This window comes from Indicator indicator, chromosome 36 (genome assembly GCF_027791375.1).
Source record: "Indicator indicator isolate 239-I01 chromosome 36, UM_Iind_1.1, whole genome shotgun sequence".
Taxonomy (NCBI): domain Eukaryota; kingdom Metazoa; phylum Chordata; class Aves; order Piciformes; family Indicatoridae; genus Indicator; species Indicator indicator.
In genome coordinates this window covers 2,714,824-2,738,554 of record NC_072045.1, presented here as the reverse complement: position 1 = coordinate 2,738,554, position 23,731 = coordinate 2,714,824, and the positions used below count along the sequence as shown (strand labels likewise).

At 56.8% G+C, this 23,731-nt stretch overlaps 1 protein-coding gene across 1 annotated transcript; it reads left to right on the top strand.

The window, feature by feature from the left end:
- The first annotated feature begins 7 nt into the window (after nucleotides 1-7).
- SUGP1 (SURP and G-patch domain containing 1) lies at nucleotides 8-22,718 on the top strand. Its single transcript, XM_054396234.1, has 15 exons — nucleotides 8-38; nucleotides 279-454; nucleotides 1,011-1,110; nucleotides 1,772-1,999; nucleotides 3,205-3,328; nucleotides 4,508-4,611; nucleotides 6,354-6,477; nucleotides 9,277-9,469; nucleotides 9,575-9,731; nucleotides 16,079-16,185; nucleotides 16,763-16,940; nucleotides 17,153-17,259; nucleotides 18,406-18,551; nucleotides 21,216-21,345; nucleotides 22,343-22,718. Exons 1-15 carry the CDS (start codon nucleotides 14-16, stop codon nucleotides 22,367-22,369), a joined length of 1,926 nt encoding a protein of 641 aa, XP_054252209.1. The 5' UTR covers nucleotides 8-13; the 3' UTR covers nucleotides 22,370-22,718.
- Nucleotides 22,719-23,731: the final 1,013 nt, after the last annotated feature.

The following is a 23,731-nucleotide window of genomic DNA, read 5'->3' as shown; positions in this document are numbered from 1 at the left end:
CGGGAACTCCAAAATGGACAACCCCAGGGATGCGCCAGGTACGGCTGGTCCCGCCGAGCCCCGGGTCACCGACTAGCCCTCACCGCCTCGCCCGGGGCCTGGCAGCCGGCTGTGGAGCGGCGGGCGGCGGTTTACCCGGCCCAGCGGCCTCTCCTCTGCTCCCCGTCCGCCGGGCCGGGGAGGGAAGCCGGGGCGGGGGGGCTCGAGGCATCGGTGCGGGGCTCGGGGCGGTGTGGAACGGCTCGATGTGAATTTTCACCACCACCCTTTTCCTCTAGGGAAAGAGAGCCGGTGGTTTGGGATCACGCAACCAAAATCGGCCAAGACCAACGTGAATATTCGTCACCAAGAGGAGCTAATAGCGCAGAAAAAGAGAGAAATCGAGGCGAGACTGGAGCAGCAAGCGAGGCAGAATTCCCTGAGCATCCAGCAGCTCCCTCTACTTGGAGAGTATGTGGGAATTATGGGGGGACATAGGTGGGAGGTTCCTGGTAGAGAACAGGCCGATTTGGGAAATGAAACTGAAGAGAGGAGCTTGGCAGTGCTCTGGAGGCATAAATACTGAGAAAGCTGAAATTAATTAAGTTAAGGTTAATTTGGTTGCACCCTGATTGATCTAGCCAGATACTGATGAGAACAGATAAGTGCTAGCAGCAGTATTTTTTTTTTTTTCAGAAGGGGATTGTTGCACTTCTGGTTTGTTACCTCTGTTTTAATTGTGGCTCCTAAGAGCTGGCACAGTTCTCCAGTTAAATTCCTGCCTGGGTTTCTTGGAAGCAGGGCAGTGGAACAGAGCAACTAGAAATTATTTCAGTAAAGAGGCCAGGAGGAGAGTGTGGGGAAAGGCCATAAGCAGTGAGCTGAACAAGTCTTGAGGTTCTTGTTGGTGTCAGATGAGTGAGATTTTGGTGCTCACTTGATTCCTGTTAAGAATCAGTGCATGTGGAGGAGGAGGGGGTGGGGGAGGATGATGAGGACTATCACCTACTCTTCTTTACCTCCTCAGAGAGGACGGCTCTGAGGGTGAAGGCTGTGTTTCCAACAAGTTTGTGAACGATGGCAGTTTCCTCCAGCAGTTTCTCAAGCTGCAGAAGGAAAAGTCAGCTCCTGGTAGGTCGACTTCTGAAGCCACAGGAGGGCTTCCTTCTCCTGGTGTGGTACCAGCTCTCTGTGAGCTGCCTCTAGGGGTGTTCACTAGGCACTGCTGAGAGTTGTTACCAGGAGGAGTAAAGTCTAGAGCAATGGGGACCCCTTTGGAATGGGGGTTAGAGGCTGAGCTGCAACAGGGAGGTTTGTCCTCTTGCCCTCCAGAGGTGCTGTAAAGCCAAACATCTCCCTTCTGGCTTAATTCTCCCTCTGTGAAAGTCAAAGAATTGGAAAACAGCTTTGAGGTGGAGTCCAACCATCAACCCAACACCACCATGGCCACTACACCATGTCCCCAGCTTCCCTGTCCATGCATTTCTTGAACCCCTGCAGGGATGGGGACTCCCTCACCTCCCTGGGCAGCCTGTTCCAGTGTTGGAGAACCCTTTGAGTGAAGAAATTTTTCCTCCTATCCAACCTAACTCCCCCCTGGTGCAATTGGAGGCCATCTCCAAGCCATGACACCTCTGAGCTGTCATTGCCTTTAACTTACTCTGCCACTAACAACCTGTTGCAGCTCTGCGTTGATTGTAGCCTGGGATTAAACCAGCTCAGGGTGCACAGAAATCCTTTACCCTTCTTTTTTTTCTTTTTTTTCTTTTTTTTTTTTTTCCCCTTCCTGAAGAACCTCCCCCAAGTTCCACTAACCACTCAACAAATGCTTCTGCACCACATGTGGGGAAGAAACCTTTGCTGTTTGGGAAGAGGCCAGGTCAGGTCCTCAGCAGCATGCTGCAGCAGGCCAAGAACTACTCCCACTCCAAACAGAGCCCTGTGGCTAACCGCCTCAGCGTCTTCCAGTCACCAGATGAGGATGAGGAGGAGGATTATGAGCAGTGGTTGGAAATCAAAGGTAGGTGGCACCTGCTTCTAGCTCCTTTGGGGCTGTACAGCTGCTTTAACTGAGGATTCCCTCAGTCCTTGTCCCCAGTGCAGGGCTGGGTGGGAGTTTTTGCTTTGTGCTGTGAATATTCTTAGCACAGATCCTGTGTGTGGATTTCTGCATTCTGACACCAGTTAATTGGGGGGGAGGGAGCTGGGGGGGCAATTAATGCTGGGGGACCCCTCAAAAGCTTAATGAAAAACACTGAGGTCTAAATGACACCAAATAATTCTGAGGGACCCCTCCAGAGCTTCATCAGAAGCACTGAGGACTGAGTGCTGGGAGATGTTCCTGCCCCAGCCTGCCTTCAGCTGGGTGACTCCCCATGGTCAAGCCAGGTCTGTTTGGAGCCCAGGAAGTTTTGTTTTCTCTGGATTATCAAGGCAAGCTCTTGAGCAATCTCTAAATCTCTGAGGAAATAATGTGTGGAGAAGAAATGTCCTGCTCTTGGTGGAGCTTGGTTGGTTGATCAGAAGAATTCTGCTTTTTGGGTTCTGGCTCCAGCTGTCTCTCCCTTAGCTGGGTACAGAGCCATGCCTTGGGTCTGCAATCTGGCATCTTGAGTGAGTAATGTGCTTGTTAAACCCAAACTCCTGCTCCTCCCTGTGGTTCTGTGTGCAGCAGAACCAGCAGAGGCACATCAGAGAATCCTGGAATTGGTTGGGTTGGAAAGGCCTCGAAGATGGAGTCCAACCAGCAGCCTAACACCACCATGGCTACAGCTGCAGGGCTGGGGACTCCACCACCTCCCTGGCAGCCTCTTCCAATCCCTGACCACTCTTGCAGCAAAGAAATTGTTCCTCATCTCCAACCTAACCCTCCCCTGGCACAGTTTCAGGCCATTTCCTCTCCTCCTATCCCCTGATCCTAAGGAGAGGAGACCAGCCCCCCCCTCCCTGCAGCCTCCTTTCAAACTCTCTTGCAATCAGGCTGCAGCCTGAACTGTGGTGATCCAAACCTTTGGGCTTTTCCTGGTTGGAATGTTCTAGAGCAAATGCTGAGGGGAAGCTAGGGGCTGTGATGTGCTCAGCTGGCCAAGGCTGGATCCCCCATTTCATCCTTTCTCTTCCCATTCCCCCTTCTACTTTTGTCTGCCGCCGTGGGTCTGTAGAAGTAATGTCCCTGTGACTGTTTGGTGTGTGAGTTGAACCCCAGTACTGACAGCCTGCTTAAAGTTTTACCCCCAGAGGACCTGGAGACCCGACAGGTGGTGGAAAAGCTGGCCAGGTTCGTGGCTGAAGGGGGCCCAGCCCTAGAGAAGCTTGCAATGGAGGACTACAAGGATAACCCAGCTTTTGCGTGAGTCTGCTGCTCACCCTGCCCTCCCCCAGCTCAGCCTGGGCTCCCCTGGCACTCCCTGGGGCTTGGAGTTTGGTGGAGTGCTGGTTTGGAGGGGTTTGAGCCTTGGGTGAAGTGATTTTTGCAGCTCAAACCTACTGTGGAGGACCACAGCTTTTGCCAAGTGTGCTGTGCACTCTGCCCTGCCCCAGCTCAGCCTGGGCTCCCCTGGCACTCCCTGGGGCTGGGCTGATGATGGTTTGGAGGGATCTGAGCTTGGTGTGAAGTGATTTTTTTTCCAGCTCAAACCTACTATGGAGGACCACAAGGACAACCCAGCTGCTGCCAGCTGTGCTGCCCACTCTGCCCTCCCCCAGCTCAGCCTGGGTTCCCCTGGCTCTTCTTGGGGCTTGGGGGCTGCTTTAAATTATGGTTTGGAGGAGTTTGAGCCTTGTGTGGGTAATTTTCCAGCTCAAATCTGCTGTGGAGGACTCCCAAGGATAACCCAGCTTTTGCCAGCTGTGCTGCCCACTCTGCCCTCCCTCAGCACAGCCTGGGCTCCTCTGGCACTTCCTGGGGCTTGGAGTTCAGTTTAATTCTGGTTTAGAGGGGTTTGAGCTTTGTGTCAAGTGATTTCTCCAGCTCAAAACAATCTCTGAGTCTCTTGTTGTATGCTGGGAGGAAAAGTGAGGCAGAAGGTGATGCTGTGGTGGTGCTGAGGAGAAAGGGCAGCAGGAGTTAGGAACAGCTTGGCAGATCTGTGTGGCCCTACTGAGGCCACAGCTGAAATACTGGGGCCAGTTGTGAGCTCCCCAGTTCAAGAGGGACAGGGACCTGCTGGAGAGAGTCCAGGGGAGGCTGGGAAGATGCTGAGGGGCTTGGGGCAGCTCTGTGAGGAGCAAAGGCTGAGCCTGGAGAGAGGGGAGCAGCTCCAAAGGGGGTCTGAGCAATGCTCAGCAAGAGCTAAAGGAGCTGTGGGGGGCAAAGAGGCTGGGGCCAGACTCTGCTCAGTGGTGCCCAGGGACAGGACAAAGGGCACTGGGCACAAACTGGCACCCAGGAGGTTGCATCTGAATAGGAGGAAAAACTTGCAGTGGGTGATGTCCTGTGTTGGATGTTTTGGTCTTGAGGAGCAGTGCTTGGGTCCTTGCTGTTGCCTGTTTTTAACTCCTTTTTTCCCCCCCTCCATCTCCACCCTAGGTTTTTGCATGATAAGAACAGCAGAGAATTCCTTTACTACAGAAAGAAAGTGGCAGAGATAAGAAAGGAGAACCAAAGTTCTCAGACATCCTCATCTCAGAAAGGTAATTCATTAAGGCTGGGGGCTGTGGAGAACATGAATTAGGTGCAGTTGGACTTCCTCACTCTGGAACTGCTTGAGGCTGGCCTGGGAGTGGCTGGAGTGGATTTGGCTGTCAAGGTGCTGCCTGTCAATGAAAATCTCTTCAGTGGAAGGAGATGAGGTGGCTCCAAGCCTCCTTGGGGGTGGCACCAAGCAAAAACTTGTGCCCCAGTGCTTGTTCCCCAAGCCCACAACGTGCTGGGCCATGCATGGGAGGCTCTTAAAGAGACTTTCCTTCTATTTCTCCAAAGTTCTCCAAGTGAACTCCAATGTTTCTGCACTGGAGGTGTTCTGGGAGGTGTTTCAGCCCTCAGAGTGCATTCAGGCAAAGTGCTTCTTCTCAGGTGTTCTTTTTGGTTTGTTCTGAGTGGCAGGGGTTGGTTTGCTGAGCTGAATCCCCACTCCTGCTGCCACTTCTGTGCCTGCAGCTGTCCCTCTCTGCTTGGCACACAAACCCTTGCACATGAGGGGCTGTGCTCAGGTGGGGAAGTGGCCCAGGGGGTTGAAGTGCCTGCAGGCAGCTGCTGTGAGCTCTGGGGCCTGGGTAGCTGTGGGACAGGAGGTGAGGGCCAGGCACTGAGAGCCTCCAGTCCAGCCCCAGGCCCAGAGCTGCTGTGTGGCCCTGGGGAATCACTCAGCAAGGTGGAAAGGAGCCTTGGTGCAATTCAGCTGAGGAGCTGCCAGCTCCCATCATGGTTTAACAGCCTGCAGGACCAGCAGCTGACTCCTGGGAGGCTGAGCAGGGTTCCCACACTTTCCAGGTGTGGAACAGTGAAGCAAGGAAAAGTTGTGACTTGGCCATGGCTTCTCAACATCTCCCCTGCCCCTGTGCCAGCTCACTGGTACAGGTAGCAGCTGGCATCTCAGGTGGTCAATAAGACATTTGCCTGGCTCCTTATCAATAACTGTGTGGAACAGGAATGCTCAGAGCCTGCTCCCTGCCCTTGGGTGAAGGCTTGCAGGAGCCACTTCTTCCTTCTGAGCTTTGGGACTTCCCTGTGTGAACTTTGCCTTTGTCCCTCAGCCCTCCCCTAAAGCAGCCAGCAGAGAGGGGTGGCAGGAGGGCACAAGTGGTAGAAGCTCCATCCCTGAGGGGTTCAAGGCCAGGCTGGATGTGGCTCTGAGCAACCTGATCCTGTGTGAGGTGGTGATCCAGGGCAGGGGGGTTGGGACTGGGTGAGCCTTGAGGTCCCCTCCAGCCCTAACCATTCTGTGGTTCTCTAAGTGGGAGTGCAGAGCAATATTTTCTACTTCTTTGGAGGCCTCAAACATCCTCCTTGGTGGCAAAGCCCTCAAGTGGAGGTGATTGCAAGTGCTGAGGTGTGAACCTCTGGGGGAGAACCAAGCTGCCTCTGGCTGGGGAGTGACTGAGCGTCCACTTTGGGAGGCAAAAGCTGGGTTTGGCTGGTGTGCTGTCCCTGCCCCAGAGGCAGCTGCTGTGCTGCAGGGGCACCCCCCCTGTGTCCAGCCCTTGCTCAATGTCCTGCTCTGTGCTCTCAACTCCTCAGGGTTTGGGGGCTGGTTTTTTTTTTTTTTTTTTTTGGTTTTTTTTGGTTTTTTTTTTTGGACTGCTGCGTTCACATTGCTCACAAACCAACTCAACCTCCCCCTTCTGCCCTTATTCTGCTCTTGGGGTCCTTAGAACAGATAGGCTTTGACTGTTGCTTGTGTGAGTTGGGCCCAGTACTGACAGCCTGCTTAAAGTTTCACCCCCAGACGACGAAGAGACCAAGACCTCTGCGGAGGCCCTGGCCAGGTTCATCGCCGACGGGGGGCCCCAGGTGGAAGCTATTGCCCTGCAGAATGCCAGAGAGAACCCAGCTTTCAGGTAAAGGCAGAGCCTCTGCTGCTCAGCAGAGCCTGGCGGAGGAGGGGAACTGGCTGGGGGGGAAGGGGGAAGGGCTCAGCAAGCTGTGGCCAGGCTGCACTGGAAGGTTTGTGCAGCTGCAGGGCAGTGATGCTCTCATGTCCTCCTGCTGGGCAGTGTTGGAGGCACAGAGAGGGAGAGGTTTGGTTGGTGTCAGGAGGAAAGCAGGAGAGGGTGGCCAGCAGGTCAAGGGAGGTTCTCATCTCCCTCTGCTCTGCCCTGCTGAGGCTACACCTGCAGTGTTGGGGCCAGTTCTGGGCTTCCCAGTTTGAGACAGGGAAATACTGGAGAGAGTCCAACAGAGGCTGTGAGGATGATGAAGGGACTGGGACAGCTCTGTGAGGAGCAAAGGCTGAGAGCCCTGGGGCTGAGAGCCTGGAGAAGAGCAGCCCCAGAGGGGAGCTGAGCAATGCTCAGCAAGAGCTAAAGGAGCTGTGGGGGGCAAGAGGCTGGGGCCAGACTCTGCTTAGTGCTGCCCAGGGACAGGACAAGGGCCAAGGGGCACAAACTGGAGCCAAGGAGGTTCCATCTGAACAGGAAGAGAAACTTCTCTGTTGTGAGGGTGCTGGAGGCCTGCAGCAGCTGCCCAGAGAGGTTGTGGAGTCTCCTTGTGTGGAGAGCTTCCAACCCCCCCTGGCCATTGTGCTCCTGGGCAAGCTGCTGGGGGTGCCCTGCTGGAGCTGAGGGGTTGGAGGGGGTGAGCTCCAGAGGTCCTTTCCAACCCCCTACCATTCTGTGCTTTCCCCAGGAGGAATTTACACCTCCAGTCCCTCTTCACCTGCTTTCTTTGGCTACATACTGGGACAGTTGTAACCTTTCCCCTGGGGCTGTGCTGTGGGTCCCCATTCTGCTGAATTTCCTGGGTTGCTCTTCTCCTGCTGAGGTACAGGTCCACCACCAGCTCCCCCTTTGCAGTCTCTTGTTCAGCCTTTCAGCTGTGAATTGTTCTCTCCAGTGCTTGCTGCCAGCTGTTGGATGCCTCCCTTTGGTCTCATCCAGCTTTTGTGTTGCAGCTCTTGGTCTGCTCCTGGGCAGGGAGGCAGAGGCTCCCCCAAGCCTTGTTTGGTTGCTGAGACTTTGGCATTTAATTGGCTGCCTCTTGACCCTCTGGGGGTGCTGCCTGTGTTGTGGATGCCATTAACCAGATGTGCTAACAGCTGAGCTGCTTCATTAGTGACTTGAAAACACCCCTGAGGTCCCAGCTGAGCAGGGCCAACTTAAACACTCTGCTCCTGGTGGGATTGCACCAGGTTTGTCATAGGGAGGGCCCCATCCTGCCCTCTGTCAGCTCCTGAAGCAACCCCTGGTGCTGTTGTTGAGGGATCAAGACTGCCTTTAATGAATTTTAAAAGCAACCAGAGAGCTGCTGGTGTTTGCCTGGGCAGCCACAGATGGCAAAAGCCTCTCACCTCTTAGGTTTTCTCCTGGGAACAGGTAGTGTCCTGAGGAGAGGGACAGCAGGGGTCCAGCTGGACCTGCAAAGGAGATTGATAGAACCATAGAATGGGTTGGGTTGGAAGGGAGCTCAAAGATCATCCAGCTCCAACCCCTTGCCATGGGCAGGGACACCTCCCGCCAGCCCAGGCTGCTCAAGGCCTCATCCAGCCTGGCCTGGAACACCTCCAGGGAGGGAGGAGTATCCTCAGCCTCCCTCGGCAGCCTGTTGCAGTGTCTCAGCACCCCGTGGGAGGAGGCAGGATTCTGTGGGGTGTTTAACCTGGAGTGAGCCCCAGGAGGGTAAGGTTAGGGGTTAGCAGCAGGCAGGGCTCAGGGCTGTGTTGCTTTCCTTTCCCTGGCTGGTAGGTTGGGAGCTGTTCATGTTCTTCCCACAGAGACTTCAGGAGTTCTTTATTGTACCCAAAAGGTCACAAATCCTTATTTCTGGAAGCAAATAGAGTGATGTGGGGTTTGTGTCTGAGGGAGCAGCAGGAGCAGTTATGGTGTAATTAACCAGCCTGGTAATGTCAACCCCAGCTTGAATGGAGGCCTTGGGAGCAGTTTCTTTGGGCAGAGCTGGATGCTTGTTTTCCTCTGAGCTGCAGCAAGTGAAACCCAACCTGCTGTGGAGTCCTTGCAGTGTTCCCAACGTGTTCTGCAAGGCACTGAACTGGGGTTGTGCAGCCTGGAGAAAAGGAGGCTGAGGGGAGACCTTCTGGTTCTCAACAGCTCCCTGAAAGGAGGGTGGAGGCAGCTGGGGGTTGGTCTCTTCCAAGCAACAAGTGAAGGGACAAGAGGAAATGGCCTCAGGTTGCCCCGGGGGAGGTTTAGGTTGGACATTAGAAGAAACTTCTTCCCTGGAAGGGCTCTCAAAGCCTGTCCCAGGCTGCCCAGGGAGGTGACTGAATCCCCATCCCTGGAGGGGTTTCAGAGCCCCAGAGCTGTGGTGCTGAGGGCCATGGTTCAGCCCCAGCCTCGGTGGTTAGAGAATGGTTGGAGTGGGTGCCCTGGAAGGGCTTTTCCACCCCAAACCGTTCTGTGAAGGCTGGGGCAGGACCCTGCTGAGCCCAGCGAGGTTCCTCTGGCACCGGAACCAGCTGTGGCTCGGCCAGGGATGAGCTTCCTGCTGCCAGGGCTTGCAGCCTGCCCCGGCAGAGGGCTGGGAGCCTGCACCGCGGGCACACGGCCAGGGGGCGGCGCTGCTGAGCAGGGCAGCGCCGGGAAGGCTCCGGCAGCGCTCGGCAGGGAAGGCCCTGAGCGAACTCTGCTGCCCGGCACGCAGCTGCCGCCGCTCAGCCCTCCCTCTGCCCTCTCTCCCGGCAGGTTTTTGCACGAACCCCACAGCAAAGGCTACAAATACTACAGGCAGAAGCTGGAGGAGTTCCGGAAGGCCAAGAGCAGCTCAGTGTGTGCCCCCCTGGCTGGGGAGCCCAGCCTGAAAAGGAAGAGCAGCCCTGAGGCATCCCCATCACCTCTCTGCCCCTCTTTGCCTCTGCCTCTTCCCTCCCCTGCAGCTGTGCACCTGCCCGTGCCCATTCCCCCACCCCTGCCTCTGCCCTTGCCTGTGCCCTCAGCCCTGCCCTTGCCCTCCCCCTCAGCATCCTCCACGACCCCCCCTGAGCAAACAGCTGCAGCCACAGCAGCCACAGGAGCCACAGCCACTGCTGCAGGCACCACGAAAAAGAAGAGGAAGAGCAGGTGGGGGCCAGAGGAGGACAAAGTGGAGCTGCCCCTCCCTCAGCTTGTCCAGCAGCTGGATTCTCCCTCCCCTCTTTCAGGTGAGGGGGGCTGTGCTGGGGTAACTGGGCAGCGAGGGGGCTGTGCTGGGGTAACTGGGCAGCGAGGGGGCTGTGCTGGGGTAACTGGGCAGGGAGGGGGGCTGTGCTGGGGTAACTGGGCAGCGAGGGGGGCTGTGCTGGGGTAACTGGGCAGTGAGGGGGCTGTGCTGGGGTAACTGGGCAGGGAGGGGGCTGTGCTGGGGTAACTGGGCAGGGAGGGGGGCTGTGCTGGGGTAACTGGGCAGCGAGGGGGGCTGTGCTGGGGTAACTGGGCAGGGAGGGGGGCTGTGCTGGGGTAACTGGGCAGCGAGGGGGGCTGTGCTGGGGTAACTGGGCAGTGAGGGGGCTGTGCTGGGGTAACTGGGCAGGGAGGGGGGCTGTGCTGGGGTAACTGGGCAGTGAGGGGGCTGTGCTGGGGTAACTGGGCAGTGAGGGGGGCTGTGCTGGGGTAACTGGGCAGTGAGGGGGGCTGTGCTGGGGTAACTGGGCAGCGAGGGGGGCTGTGCTGGGGTAACTGGGCAGGGAGGGGGGCTGTGCTGGGGTAACTGGGCAGCGAGGGGGGCTGTGCTGGGGTAACTGGGCAGTGAGGGGGCTGTGCTGGGGTAACTGGGCAGGGAGGGGGGCTGTGCTGGGGTAACTGGGCAGGGAGGGGGGCTGTGCTGGGGTAACTGGGCAGCGAGGGGGGCTGTGCTGGGGTAACTGGGCAGGGAGGGGGGCTGTGCTGGGGTAACTGGGCAGCGAGGGGGGCTGTGCTGGGGTAACTGGGCAGTGAGGGGGCTGTGCTGGGGTAACTGGGCAGTGAGGGGGCTGTGCTGGGGTAACTGAGCAGTGAGGGGGCTGTGCTGGGGTAACTGGGCAGTGAGGGGGGCTGTGCTGGGGTAACTGGGCAGTGAGGGGGCTGTGCTGGGGTAACTGGGCAGTGAGGGGGGCTGTGCTGGGGTAACTGGGCAGCGAGGGGGGCTGTGCTGGGGTAACTGGGCAGTGAGGGGGGCTGTGCTGGGGTAACTGGGCAGTGAGGGGGCTGTGCTGGGGTAACTGGGCAGCGAGGGGGGCTGGGCTGGGGTAACTGGGCAGCGAGGGGGGCTGGGCTGGGGTAACTGGGCAGTGAGGGGGCTGGGCTGGGGTAACTGGGCAGCGAGGGGGGCTGGGCTGGGGTAACTGGGCAGCGAGGGGGGCTGGGCTGGGGTAACTGGGCAGTGAGGGGGGCTGTGCTGGGGTAACTGGGCAGCGAGGGGGCTGTGCTGGGGTAACTGGGCAGTGAGGGGGGCTGTGCTGGGGTAACTGGGCAGTGAGGGGGGCTGTGCTGGGGTAACTGGGCAGCGAGGGGGGCTGTGCTGGGGTAACTGGGCAGTGAGGGGGGCTGTGCTGGGGTAACTGGGCAGCGAGGGGGGCTGTGCTGGGGTAACTGGGCAGCGAGGGGGGCTGTGCTGGGGTAACTGGGCAGCGAGGGGGGCTGTGCTGGGGTAACTGGGCAGCGAGGGGGGCTGTGCTGGGGTAACTGGGCAGTGAGGGGGGCTGTGCTGGGGTAACTGGGCAGCGAGGGGGGCTGTGCTGGGGTAACTGGGCAGCGAGGGGGGCTGTGCTGGGGTAACTGGGCAGGGAGGGGGGCTGTGCTGGGGTAACTGGGCAGCGAGGGGGGCTGTGCTGGGGTAACTGGGCAGTGAGGGGGCTGTGCTGGGGTAACTGGGCAGCGAGGGGGGCTGTGCTGGGGTAACTGGGCAGGGAGGGGGGCTGTGCTGGGGTAACTGGGCAGCGAGGGGGGCTGTGCTGGGGTAACTGGGCAGTGAGGGGGCTGTGCTGGGGTAACTGGGCAGCGAGGGGGGCTGTGCTGGGGTAACTGGGCAGGGAGGGGGGCTGTGCTGGGGTAACTGGGCAGCGAGGGGGGCTGTGCTGGGGTAACTGGGCAGCGAGGGGGGCTGTGCTGGGGTAACTGGGCAGTGAGGGGGCTGTGCTGGGGTAACTGGGCAGTGAGGGGGCTGTGCTGGGGTAACTGAGCAGTGAGGGGGCTGTGCTGGGGTAACTGGGCAGTGAGGGGGCTGTGCTGGGGTAACTGGGCAGTGAGGGGGGCTGTGCTGGGGTAACTGGGCAGCGAGGGGGGCTGTGCTGGGGTAACTGGGCAGCGAGGGGGGCTGTGCTGGGGTAACTGGGCAGTGAGGGGGCTGGGCTGGGGCAACTGAGCTATGGGGCTGGGGCCTGTCCTGGGATAACTGGGCTATGGGGCTGGGGCCTGTCCTGGGATAACTGGGCTATGGGGCTGGGGCCTGTCCTGGGATAACTGGGCTATGGGGCTGGGGCCTGTCCTGGGATAACTGGGCTATGGGGCTGGGGCCTGTCCTGGGATAACTGGTTTTCCTGGGCAGTGCCTTCTGCCTTGCTCAGCTGCCTGTGTGAGGCCAAGCCCCAGCCAGCCTCCTCTCCTGCTGTCATCCCCTTGGTTGCCAGCCCCCTGCCTCTCAGCTAGACCTAGCAAGCTCACTCTGCCCTGTGTGGAAGCTCAGATGAACCACTTTGTGTGACTGACACCAGGGATTGGATCTGATCCTTCTCCAGCTATCTCTAAAACCCTGCTGTGCTCCAGCTCATTACAGCCTCAGCCTCTCCATTCTTCAGGGTTATTTTCACTTGAGGAAGAGAGGCTGTCAGGAAACAAATATCCAAGGCTGAGCTGTGCTCATTCCCTGTGGTGGGATCAAATCCCTGGGCAGAACTTCCATCCCTAAGCCATCAGAAGGCTAAATGGGGAGCAGCTGTTCCCCAAGGCAGTTCCCTTACCCTCAGGAGGAACTCGCAGTGCTCAGGTCAGCTCTGGCTGGAGCTCCTCATCCAGCACTTGAGGTGTAGCTGAGGAGAACTCCTCTGCAACTCCACCTCCTGACCACAGCCCTCTCCAGAAGTCTTGGCTCCACATCTCACATGTGCAAGGCAGGACAGGAGCTTAAACAGCTTCCTCTGACCTTGAGCTGCTGCTCAGAGTGAGGCAGGAGGTGGCTGCAGAAGCCTCTCCTGGCTGTTGTCCCTCTGCAGCTCTGCTTCTCTCCTTGCAGGCAGGGCTGAAGCTGGGCAGCTGCTATCAAAACAAGCATCAGGTTGCTTCTCACTGCCTCCTGCTGCAGTGGTGGGGGGCTGGGGGGGGTTCCCTGTGCTCATTCCAGCAGGCTCCCTGCTGAAGTCTCCCCTGGCTCTTGCAGCCTCCCTTCCTGAGGCAGGGCCAGGCTGGCTCACGTTCCACAGGGCTTTGTGTCAAGTGGAAGAAAAGGACAGCAAACAATTTGCCAGGCAGAACAAATCAACCATTAATGCCCTGCTAATGCTCTGCAGGGGGAAGGATTCTTCTTCCTTGTTCTCTTCAGATGCTCTAATCCCTTTTTGAGAATGAACATCTCCAACCTGACAGGTGGAGAGAATTCCAGATCCCAGCCTTGCTCCTGGGGAAGGCTGCAATTGCACAAAGTGCTTTTGGGACCTTTATCCTCCACAATCCTTTGGGAATTAGCAGAGGATTGTTCTGGGTAGGGTTTTTTTTTTTTTTTTTTTTTTTGTGTTTTGGGGTTTTTTTTCTCCCCCCTGTCTGCTTCTAGTAATAAATCAGAGTCATGCAGAGAAGTTGAGCATTGTAGGACAGGAACAAAACTCCTCTTGAAGGTGTTGGTAGCAAAACACTGAGCTGCATCTGTACTGCAGAGACTGAGCTGAGAGCAGAGTAATTAGTGAACTCTGGGCTAATTACAGGCTGTCATTAGGATCTTCTGAACCCTCTTATTGAGTTAGTTTGGGGCTGATTAAAATTGATTTGCATTAAGAAAAAATCAGGTGCCTGGAGAAGAGTGTGGCCAGCAAGTCAAGGGAGGTTCTTTTCCCCCTCTGCTCTGCTGAGGCCACATCTGGAGGACTGGGTCCAGTTCTGGGCTCCCCAGTTCAAGAGAGACAGGGAACTGCTGGAGAGAATCCAGCAGAGGCTCCAAAGATGCTGAGGGGCCTGGAGCAGCTCTGTGAGGAGCAGAGGCTGAGAGTCTGGAGAATAGCAGCCCCAGAGGGGATCTGATCAGTGTCCAGCAAGAGCTGAAGGGTGGGGGGCAAGAGGCTGAGGCCAGACCCTTGTGGTGCCCAGGGACAGGGCAAGGGGCACTGGGCACAAACTGGAGGCCAGGAGGAGAAACCTCTTTGGTGTGAGGCTGCTGGAGGCCTGCAGCAGGCTGCCCAGAGAGGTTGTGGAGTCTCCTTGTGTGGAGAGCTTCCAAACCCCCCTGGGCATTGTGCTCCTGGAACAGGGGGGTTGGACTGGGTGAGCTCCAGAGGCTCCTTCCCACCCCTCCATGCTGGGATTAGTTTTAGCTGAAGAAGATCTTCAGACTAGGAAGCAAAAAAGAGGCACTTCTGTAGAGGGGCTTCTGCTGTCCTTAAAGGACACTCTCTGCTTCCAAGCTCCTCTTGGGGTGTGTGGGAAACGGATAAACCTTCAGGTAGTTTTCTGCCAATGCTGCAGACAGACTGCACCATTAACCCTCTAGGCAGAGCTGATGTCATTCCAGGGGAAAAAAAAAATAAAAAAGAAGAAATCAATGGATTTTTCCCAGGCCTGCTCCTGCTGAACAGGAGGCTGAGAAGCTGCTCCTTACCTTCTGCAGAGTGTGCCTGCTGCTAGCCCCCTGGCAGCAGCTGATTTCCTACCTAATTCCATGCAAATTCCTGGGCTGATGTCATTTCTGACCAGACTTTTCCATCTGCACCTGGGGGCTTGAGGTGGAGCTTTGCTTTTTCTCTCAGCTCTTTGCCTCTATTGTCACAATTTCAGGCCAAATACCTCCCCCCCAGAGCTAAATTCCTGCAGTGACTTTTGAGCATCCCTCAGCAGAAAGCCTGCAAGGGAGCAGCTGAGGCAGCCAAAGCAGCACAAAGAGCAGCAGCAGTTTGCTTTCTGGGAACTCAAAGGGGATGCTCCAAGCCTCACCTTTCTCCTTTAAGGTGCTGCCTTCTATATGCTGGCAAGCCACCAGCTGGTGGGGCCTCCAGAGCACTGCCTGGCTCTTAGCCTGGGTGTTTATGCAGCTCAGAGTGAAGCCAGCAAGCTGCTGACCTCTGTGAAGGGCAGAGTCTTCCTCAGTGCTTTCAGAGAAAGCTTTTCCCATGCCCTCAGCCAGGAGGTGAATTTGTGCCTGCTGCTGAATTGCCTCAGTCTCACATCACATTTGTTGGGGGTAGGTGTGGTGCCTCCATGCTCTCCCAAGGCATAAATGGAGCTCTTTAGCACTAATAAAGGGATGGATTTTCCTATTTATTCTGATTTCTTGGGAGCTGCAGGTGCCCATCCCAGCCCTGAGCCTGCTCCTTCCTTTCCCTCCTCTTGGAACACCTCTTGCAGTGCTTTACATAACTCTTCCTGCAGAGTTGAGTCCTGGTGTGGAGTGTGCAGACAGCTGGAGCTGAGGTGGGGGGGAGGGGGTTGTGCTGCTTCCCCCTCCTCTCCTGGGGAGGCTGGAGGTAAGGAATCCTGGAATGGCAGGAAGGGAAAGGAGGGGAGGTGAGAGAGCTCAAATGAATTGCCCTGAGTGTGGAGAGGAGGAAAGGAGCTGACCCCTGGGGCTTCATTAGCATTGCTGTGTAGACGTTTGGTGTCATGAACAATGATCCTATTATTATCAGGCTTCATAATTAATAGATAATGAATAATTAATGGAGCATCAGTTTCACTGGAGCCTGGACTTCCATCCCAATGCAGGAGGTTTGCAGGCATTAGGAAGAAATCCTCCTCCTTGTACTGCAAAATGTGACCTGCTCCCAAGTGCCCTTGTGGGGTGGCTCTTAGTCCCCTCAGCATTTAAGTGTTGGGATCTGGGCTCTGAGGAGCTTCAGGGGGGAGCTGCCAGCCCTGTTCCACAGAGCTCAACCAGGTCTGCAGGCAGCCTCCATGGGGAACTCCTTTTTGCAGCCTCAGCAGTGCTTCTGTTTCTCTCTTCCTCCTTTTTTTGGAGGCTCCAAGCCTGGAGGTGTTCAAGGCTAGGCTGGATGAGGCCTTGAGCAGCCTGGGCTGGTGGAGGTGTCCCTGCCCATGGCAGGGGGTTGGAGCTGGATGGTCTTTGAGGTCCCTTCCAACCCCCTCTATGATTCCATGCTACAGGCAGAGCCTTGAACCATGGTGAGGGAGTTCCCTGGGCTGGCTGGTGAAGGAGATGTGACCCTGTGGCTTTCCTGCTCCTGAGTTCTACCAGGGCTGTTCTTGGAACTTTCTCAATGCTTAGAACCCTGAGATGAGTGTAAAGCATCATGTGGGGGCCTTCAGATGTGGTTTCTGTGGTCTCAGCATCTCTCTTGGATTGTTTTTTAAGTGTTGTAACCTGTGCTTGTTACAGTTCAGGACCTCAAGGGTCTTGGTTATGAAAAAGGGAAGCCAGTTGGGCTGGTGGGGGTGACAGAGCTCTCTGATGCCCAGAAGAAACAGCTGAAGGAGCAGCAGGAGGTAAGGTCCCCTGAGAGGACTTCTGCCTTCACCTGGTGGTGCAGCATGGCTGGGTCAGGTGGGAGGATGGAGCTGGAGGCAGCAAAGGAACTTTCCCAGTGGCCTACAAATAAACCTCCTGGGGGAGCTGCAGCCAGCAGAAAGAGCAGAGGGCTTTGGGGGGATGGATTCAGCCAGCCAGCTGCTGCCCTGCCAAACCAAACCCCTGTATCTATAAGGTCTGTTGGGTCACTTCTGCTGCCAGAGGTCCACTCAGCTTCTTCCTGCTGCTGGAGGAATCTTCCTTCAGTAATCTTCCTCCGAGAAGATTCCTCCAGCAGCAGGAAGAAGCTGAGTTGGAGCTCTGGGGAGAGGGGAGCTGGCTTGGTGCAAACCTGAAGCTGATGTTTGGCATTAGCAGTCCCCACATTGAGCTCCAAGTGTCTGTGGTGGAGGAAGCAGCTCCTGGGGCTCTCCTGGGAGAAGTGAGGTGCTGGGGTGCAGCCCTGGCACTGCCTGCTGCCATCTGCAGCCGCCCTGGGGCGGGCACCACAGAGCTCTGCTGCCTGCCCACGGGGCTGCCTCCTTGCCCCCCCAGATGCAGCAGATGTATGACATGATCATGAAGCACAAGAGGGCCATGCAGGAGATGCAGATGATGTGGGAGAAGGCCATCCAGCAGCACCAGCACGGCTACGACAGCGACGAGGAGGTGGACAGCGAGCTGGGCACCTGGGAGCACCAACTGCGCCGCATGGAGATGGACAAGACCCGAGGTGGGTGGGCAGCTGCCAGGCTCGGGGCTGCCTCTGCTGCCCAGACAGAGATCCTCAGAGGTTTCTGAGGCTGGAAGGGGAGCTGAGGGTCACTTCTCACTGCTCTGTGCCTCCTTTGGTGCCAGGAGGGCTTCGTGCTTCAGGACCCTGCTGAAGCCCCAAGGCTGTGAGCGTTGCCTCATTGCTGCTTCTCTCTTCTGTGTCTTGGGCAGAGTGGGCTGAGCAGCTGACTCAGATGGGCAGAGGGAAGCACTTCATTGGAGACTTCCTTCCACCTGATGAGCTGGAGAAGTTCATGGAGACATTCAAGGCACTGAAGGTGAAGCAGCAGAGACTTCAGAGGGTGGTGGCAGTGCCTCAGACTGGGCCCACAGCAGGGAGGGGGAGGGGATCCAGGGCTGCTCTGCAGCCTTGAGCTGCTCCTGGCCCTGCTCTGGGAGCTGCCTTCCTTCTGGAGGACACAGGGCTTTAGGTTTTTGTTCTTTGTAGAAGAGTGAGAGACCAGCCCCTGGGGGCAGTGCCTGGGGGGGCTTGGGGACAAGGCTCTGAGCCCACCCACCCTTTGCTGCTCCCCTTCTCCAGGAGAGGTTGCTGATGCCAAGCAAGGCAAATCTGAGTTCTTATCCAGATGATTGCAGTGAAGTGAAAAATAGAAACCCTCCAGAGCCTCAGCAGAGCACTTTGATACCTGCCAGCACTTCCTAAACTGCAGAACCTGTGGATGCTGGCACAGCCCTCCTGGTGCTTTCCTGTGAGCAGTGTGGGGTCTGGTGTCCCCTGGGCTCCTGGCTTCAGGAGGGACTGGATCTGAAACTTTGATCCACTGAGCAACTTTCACATTCAGGAGCTGATTATTTCTCAGCTTAATCCCCCAGCAGCATTCCTTGCTTCCTGCAGACTGTTACAGCACTGCCCAGCCCTCTGCCATCATGGAATGGTTTGGGCTGGAAGGAACCTTAAAAGTCATCTACTCCCAACCTCCTGCCATGGGTAGGGACACCTCCCACTAAACCAAGTTGTTGAAGGTCCCATCCAGTCCTCCTTTGACCTATTCTCTGTGCTGCTGCAGAACTGGAATCCAAAAACCCTGCTAGTTGGCCAGGACCATCCAAAGTTTGAGTAGCTAAAGTTGGGTTGCTGGCCAGGACCATCCCAGCTTTGGGTACCTCAAGCAGGGCTGTGGCCAGGACCATCCAAACTTTGGATCCCTAAAGCTGGATTGTGGCCAGGACCCATCCCAGCTTTGGGTACCTCAAGCAGGGCTGTGGCCAGGACCATCCAAACTTTGGATCCCTAAAGCTGGATTGTGGCCAGGACCCATCCCAGCTTTGGGTAGCTGAAGCAGGGCTGTGGCCAGGACCATCCCCACTTTGGGTAGCTGAAGCTGGGTTGGTTTTCCCTTCCTCTGCCCCCCAGGGTAGGTCAGAGCCAGCCTCCCCCCCCCAGCACCTCTCTGTCCCTGCAGGAAGGACGGGAGCCAGACTATTCTGAGTACAAGGAGTTCAAACTGACTGTGGAGAACATTGGCTACCAAATGCTGATGAAGATGGGCTGGAAGGAAGGTGATGGCCTTGGCTCAGATGGGCAGGGGATTAAGAACCCAGTCAGCAAGTAAGCAGAGGTCTTCTATTGATTTGAGTCCTTTCCTCCTGGGCTGGTAATTGATGATGCTCCTTCTCTACCTGGGCTGCTGGAAGCAGCTGCAGGGAGTGTGGCTGCAATTCATCACTTGAGCAGAGCATGGAATCATCACAACAGAAGGTGGGGGTGGGGAAAGTGGTTTCTGCTTCACCTGGGGTTCCCTTCCCCCCCTCCCCTGCAAGGTCTGGGTTGGTGACTCAATGTGAGCTGAGCCTAGAGTTCATCTGCATGGTTTGTTCAGCAGGGAGCTGCCTTCTCCCCACTTTCTCCATCTTTACACTGCAGCTAATCCCTGTCTGCTGCTCACCTCTCCCAGGGCATGTGAGGATTAAGCCAAAGTCTTCAAAGGCCTGAGTTGATACAAGCATTAAAGGACAAGCCTTGAGCATCAGGAGCTCCATCAGTGCCTGCTGCTGCCAGCCCTGTGTTTTGAGGGCTGCTTCAGGCCAGCTCAGAGAGCTTTGGGTGTGAGCCTGCAGCTGGCCTGACGTCACTTCTCCTGCACTAAACTTTCTCTGATTTCACTTTTGTGTCTAGCAAAAAGGAGAAAAAAAAAAAAAAAAAAAAGCCCAAAAGCAGCTTTCTGAGAGCTCTACCCAAAAATAGAGCAGCTCCTTTTAGGTGGCTCAGCTGCTGGTAACATATGCTGAGCTTCACAACCAAATACTGGGGATGGGAAGTGGCTCTGAATTGTTTTTCAGTCTTGGAGCCTGCTTAAGAACCAGGGTTTGTAGTGAACAAAGAGAGAGGCTCCCTCCAGAGCTCTCCTGCCCCTCACCAAGAGCTCTCTGGCTCTCCTGCTTGCTGGGTCAGAGCAGTGCTGTGGTAAAAGGCTGCTGTGATGAAGCAGCAAGGCTGGCAAAGAGCAAAGGGCAAGCAGCTGCTGTCCCTGCCAGGGCTGAGGAGTCACAGAATGGCTCAGGTTGGAAGGGACCTCAGAGGTCATCTCCTCCAACCCCCTGCCATGGGCAGGGACACCCCTCAGCTTAGATTTGGTTGCTTCAGGCCTCATCCAGCCTGGCCTTGAACACCCCCAGGGAAGAGCCATCCACAGCCTCCCTGGGCAGCCTGTGCCAGAGCCTCACCACCCTCACACTGAAGAACTTCTTCCTCAGCTCCAAACCATTCCTCCTTGGCCTGGCTCTAGACACCCTCAGCAAAAGTCCTTCTGCAGCCTTCCTGGGGGATCTCTTCCACTATTGGAAGGCAGCTTTGAGGCCCCCCTGGAGCCTTCTCTTCTACAGGCTTCACAAGGGCTGGGATTTAACTTTGGCTCCACTCTCTGGTCTGGTTGAAGGTGTCCCTGCTCACCCTGGCGGCCTGCTGGGTGTCTCCTGGGGTGAGCACAGAGGTGATGCCAGGTGGCATGGCAGGGGAGCCTTGGTTTAGGTTGGACAGGAGGAACAATCTCTTCCTGGAGAGGGCTGTCAAGGCCTGGCCCAGGCTGCCCAGGGCAGTGCTTGAATCCTCTTCCCTGGAGGGCTTGAAAAGCTGTGGAGATGTGGTGCTGAGGGGCATGGGGTAGCAGTGGACCTGACCTGGCAGTGGAGGGTTAATGGTTGGGCTCAGGGATCTTAAAAGGTCTTCTCCAGCCTAAAGAGTTCTGTGACTCTCTGAGTTGATGACCTTTAAAGATCCCTCCCCACCCAAACTCTTCTGATGTTCTTGGAGTGGATGAGAAGGTGCCAGTGTGGGTGGGAGGGGGTTGGCTGCACTGGAGTGAAGGAATGGGAGGCAGCTCCTTGTCTAACAGCTCCATGTGCCTCCAGCCAGCCTGAGGAACACATCCAGGCTTTGGCTGCCAAAGGTCAGCCTGCCAGTCAGCACCAGTCAGCAGGGAGCACCCAGAGTGGAGCTGGGCTGCAGCTGGAAAAGGTTAAGCGAGTGGATGTTGACTCTGCTGCTTCCAGCAGCATCCAGAGGCAGGGAGCTGCTGGGGGTGAGCTCAGCTCTCTGCCCTCAGGCAGCTCTGGGGGCTGCTGCCTGCTGCTCCCCAGGACTAGGCTCCTCAGCTCTGCCCACAGCAGGCAGCAAGGTGCTTGTGGGGAGCAGGAGAAGCTTCCCCAATGCTTGGCTCAGAGGATCAGCAGGGACTCAGGGCAGGGCAGGGACTCAGCACTGGGGAGGCCACACCTGGAATCCTGGGCTCAGTTTTGGGGCACTCACTCCAAGAAGGACACTGAGAGGCTGGAGAAGGTCCAGAGAAGGGCAAGGAAGCTGGGGAAGAGTCTGGAGAACAGGGCTGGGGAGGAGCAGCTGAGGGAGCTGGGGGTGTTCAGCCTGGAGGCTGAGGGGAGACCTCATTGCTCTCTGCAGCATCCTGAGAGGAGGCTGCAGCCAGGTGGGGGTTGGACTCTTCTCACAAGGATCAAGTGGTAAGATGAGGAGAAATGGCTTCAAGTTGCCCCAGGGAAGGTTTAGCTTGGACATTAGAAGAGACTTCTTGCCTGGAAGGGTTGTGAAGGCCTGGCCCAGGCTGCCCAGGGCAGTGGTGGAGCCTCCAGCCCCAGAGGGGCTTCAGAGCTGCGGGAAGGTGGTGCTGAGGGCAGCGCTGGGGCACGGCTTGGGCTCAGTGATCTGAGAGCTCTCTCCCAAGCAAGCCAATTCCCTGACTCCCTGCTTGTTCCCACCCAGAGGGACCACGTCTGTGGATGGAGCTGGCTTTGGCATCGACCGCCCCGCGGAGCTGACCAAGGAGGATGATGAGTACGAAGCCTTCCGCAAGCGCATGATGCTGGCCTACCGCTTCCGCCCCAACCCCCTGGTGAGGCACAGCCCCCAGCCCCGGGCCACTGCTGCTGCACAGGGCCAGGCCAGCAGCCTGCAGGACAGAAGGCTCCAGGGAGGCCTTAGGGCAGCCCTCCAGCACCTGAAGGGGGCTCCAGGAGAGCTGGGGAGGGACTTTGGACAAGGGCTGGGAGTGCCAGGAGGAGGAGCAAGAGATCTGAGCTGGGAGAGGGGAGATGGAGACTGGAAGGGGGGTTGGGCTGGCTCTGAGTGACAGGAGACCCTCAGGTGACACAGTGGCTGTCCCCTCCCTGGAGCCATCCCAGCTCAGCTTGTCTGGGCTCTGAGGAGCCTGCTCTGCTTGGGGATGTCCCTGCTGGCTGCAGGGGGGTTGGACTGGGTGAGCTTTGAGGGTCCCTTCCCACCCACCCCAGGCTGGGGTTCTCTGAACCACCCCTGGCTGTGAGGCCCCCCAGCAGGGCTGCCCCTGGCTTACACAGCCCTTACCCAGCAGATGCTCCTGGCTGCCTCACTGCATACTCTGCACTTAGTAGCTGTGAGGAGGAGCCTTGGGTAGGGTCTTCCAGAGAGTTAGAAGTTCACTGCTACCTGCAGACACTTACTAATAGAGTGTGTAGCTGGGCAGCATGGTTGGAGAAGAGTCTGGGAGACTGCTGGCAGAGCTGGCAGACCTGGGAGATCTGTTGGGGCAAAAAGTGGTGGCTCAGGTTCTTCAGCTTATGCTCTAAAGCTCTCAGCTTGAGGAGGGCAGACTGAGACTGGGGATTAGGAAGGAATCCTTGACAGTGAGGGTGAGCAGCAGGTTGCCCAGGGAGGCTGTGGATGTCTCCTCCCTGGAGGTGTTCAAGGCCAGGCTGGGTGAGCTCCACTTGTGAGTGCTTGGTGGGCAGAGCTGAGGTTTCTCCATCTCAGCTGCCAGGTTTTGGGGCTTTTGCAGCTCCTGAAGCTCAGATGCTGACTGTTCTGCCAGGACAAACCACTGTGATTCATTCTCTCCTGCTTATTCCCCACAGAACAACCCAAGGAGACCTTACTACTGAGGCTGCTTTGGAGGGGGGAAGAAAAAAAACACAACAAAGAAGTCTTTTTCAATCCAGTTGTTGTTTTGCTGTGAGATGTTCCCAAGCTCCATCACCATTCTCTTTCTTTGCTCATCTTGTGACAACCTTCTGGAAGCCACAAGACCACCTCCCACCCAGGAGAGAGGCCAGCAAGAAGCCCTCACATCACAACACACTCCAGGGTCACCACAAACATGGCCTGGCAAAGCCTGGGTGATGCTCAGAGAGGAGAAGGGAGATCTTGACATGGTGCTAGTGGAAAGGAAGCACCAAAGATACCACTGGGGACACTTCAGGGACCTCATTTGGCCTTAGCTCAGTGCCATCTCCTGAGGAACCCATGATTTTTTATTTTTTTTTTTTTACCCCAGCAGCAGATCCTCTGCTCAGATCCCCTCCAGTTTGTGCTGCTCTGGGCTTTGTTTGGGTTTCATTTTGAATTACAACAAGGGACTGGCTCAGCCCCAGCTGTTGGGGCCTGTTGCTCAGTCAGGCTCTTGGTTGCTCCCTGAGGAACTGGGTTCTGGCTGCTGCTGTGAAGCCTCAAGTGAAGCCTGACCTTCACCACTGCCTCCTGCTTTTACCTCTGCCCTGTGGAAGAGTTGTGGCTCAGGGTGGAGTGTGGCTGAGGGGCACAGGGAGCCTCCTTCACCTCCAGAGGCAGCAGCCTCTTGGTTTCCTGAACACTAACCTCACCCTCAGCTTCCCAGGGAAGCAGGAGCCTTGCTCACACTTTGTGGCTGGGGGTGAGGAAGGGCCAAGCCTTCCAGCACAGCTTAGCCAAGGCCCTTTGGATTTTGCTGTCAGGAGAACCTCTCTAAAGGCACCAACTTGCATCCTCCAGTCTGTAAATACAATAAAAGTCATTTCTTCCTTAGCTTCCAGCCTTGGCCTTGTGGAAGGGGAGGGGTCTTGCTGGGGGGGGCTGTAGGCTGGGAGGCTGCTGGAGATCTCTTTGCTTCCAAACAGGTTACAGGAGACAAATTGAGGGTGGCTGTGAGGGGCTTGCGTGGGTGGCTTGGTTTCTTTTGCATTGTCTTTGTTTCCCACTCCACCTCCTGGGGCTGTGGTTCTCTGTTGTTAACTTAACCACAGAGGGTCAATAAAAAGCCTTTTGGAACTTTAGGAGGGCTTTGCTCTGAGCAGCATCAGGAGGAGTCAGCACCTTGCACCCCACCTGCACTGAGCAGCTGCAACACAGAATCATGGAGTTGGTTTGGGTGGAGGAGACCTTTAAGATCATTGAGTCTAACCCAGCACTGCCAGCTCAGCACCACCTCTCCATGGCTTTGAAAGCCCTCCAGGGATGGGGATCCAACCACCTCCCTGGGCAGCCTGGGC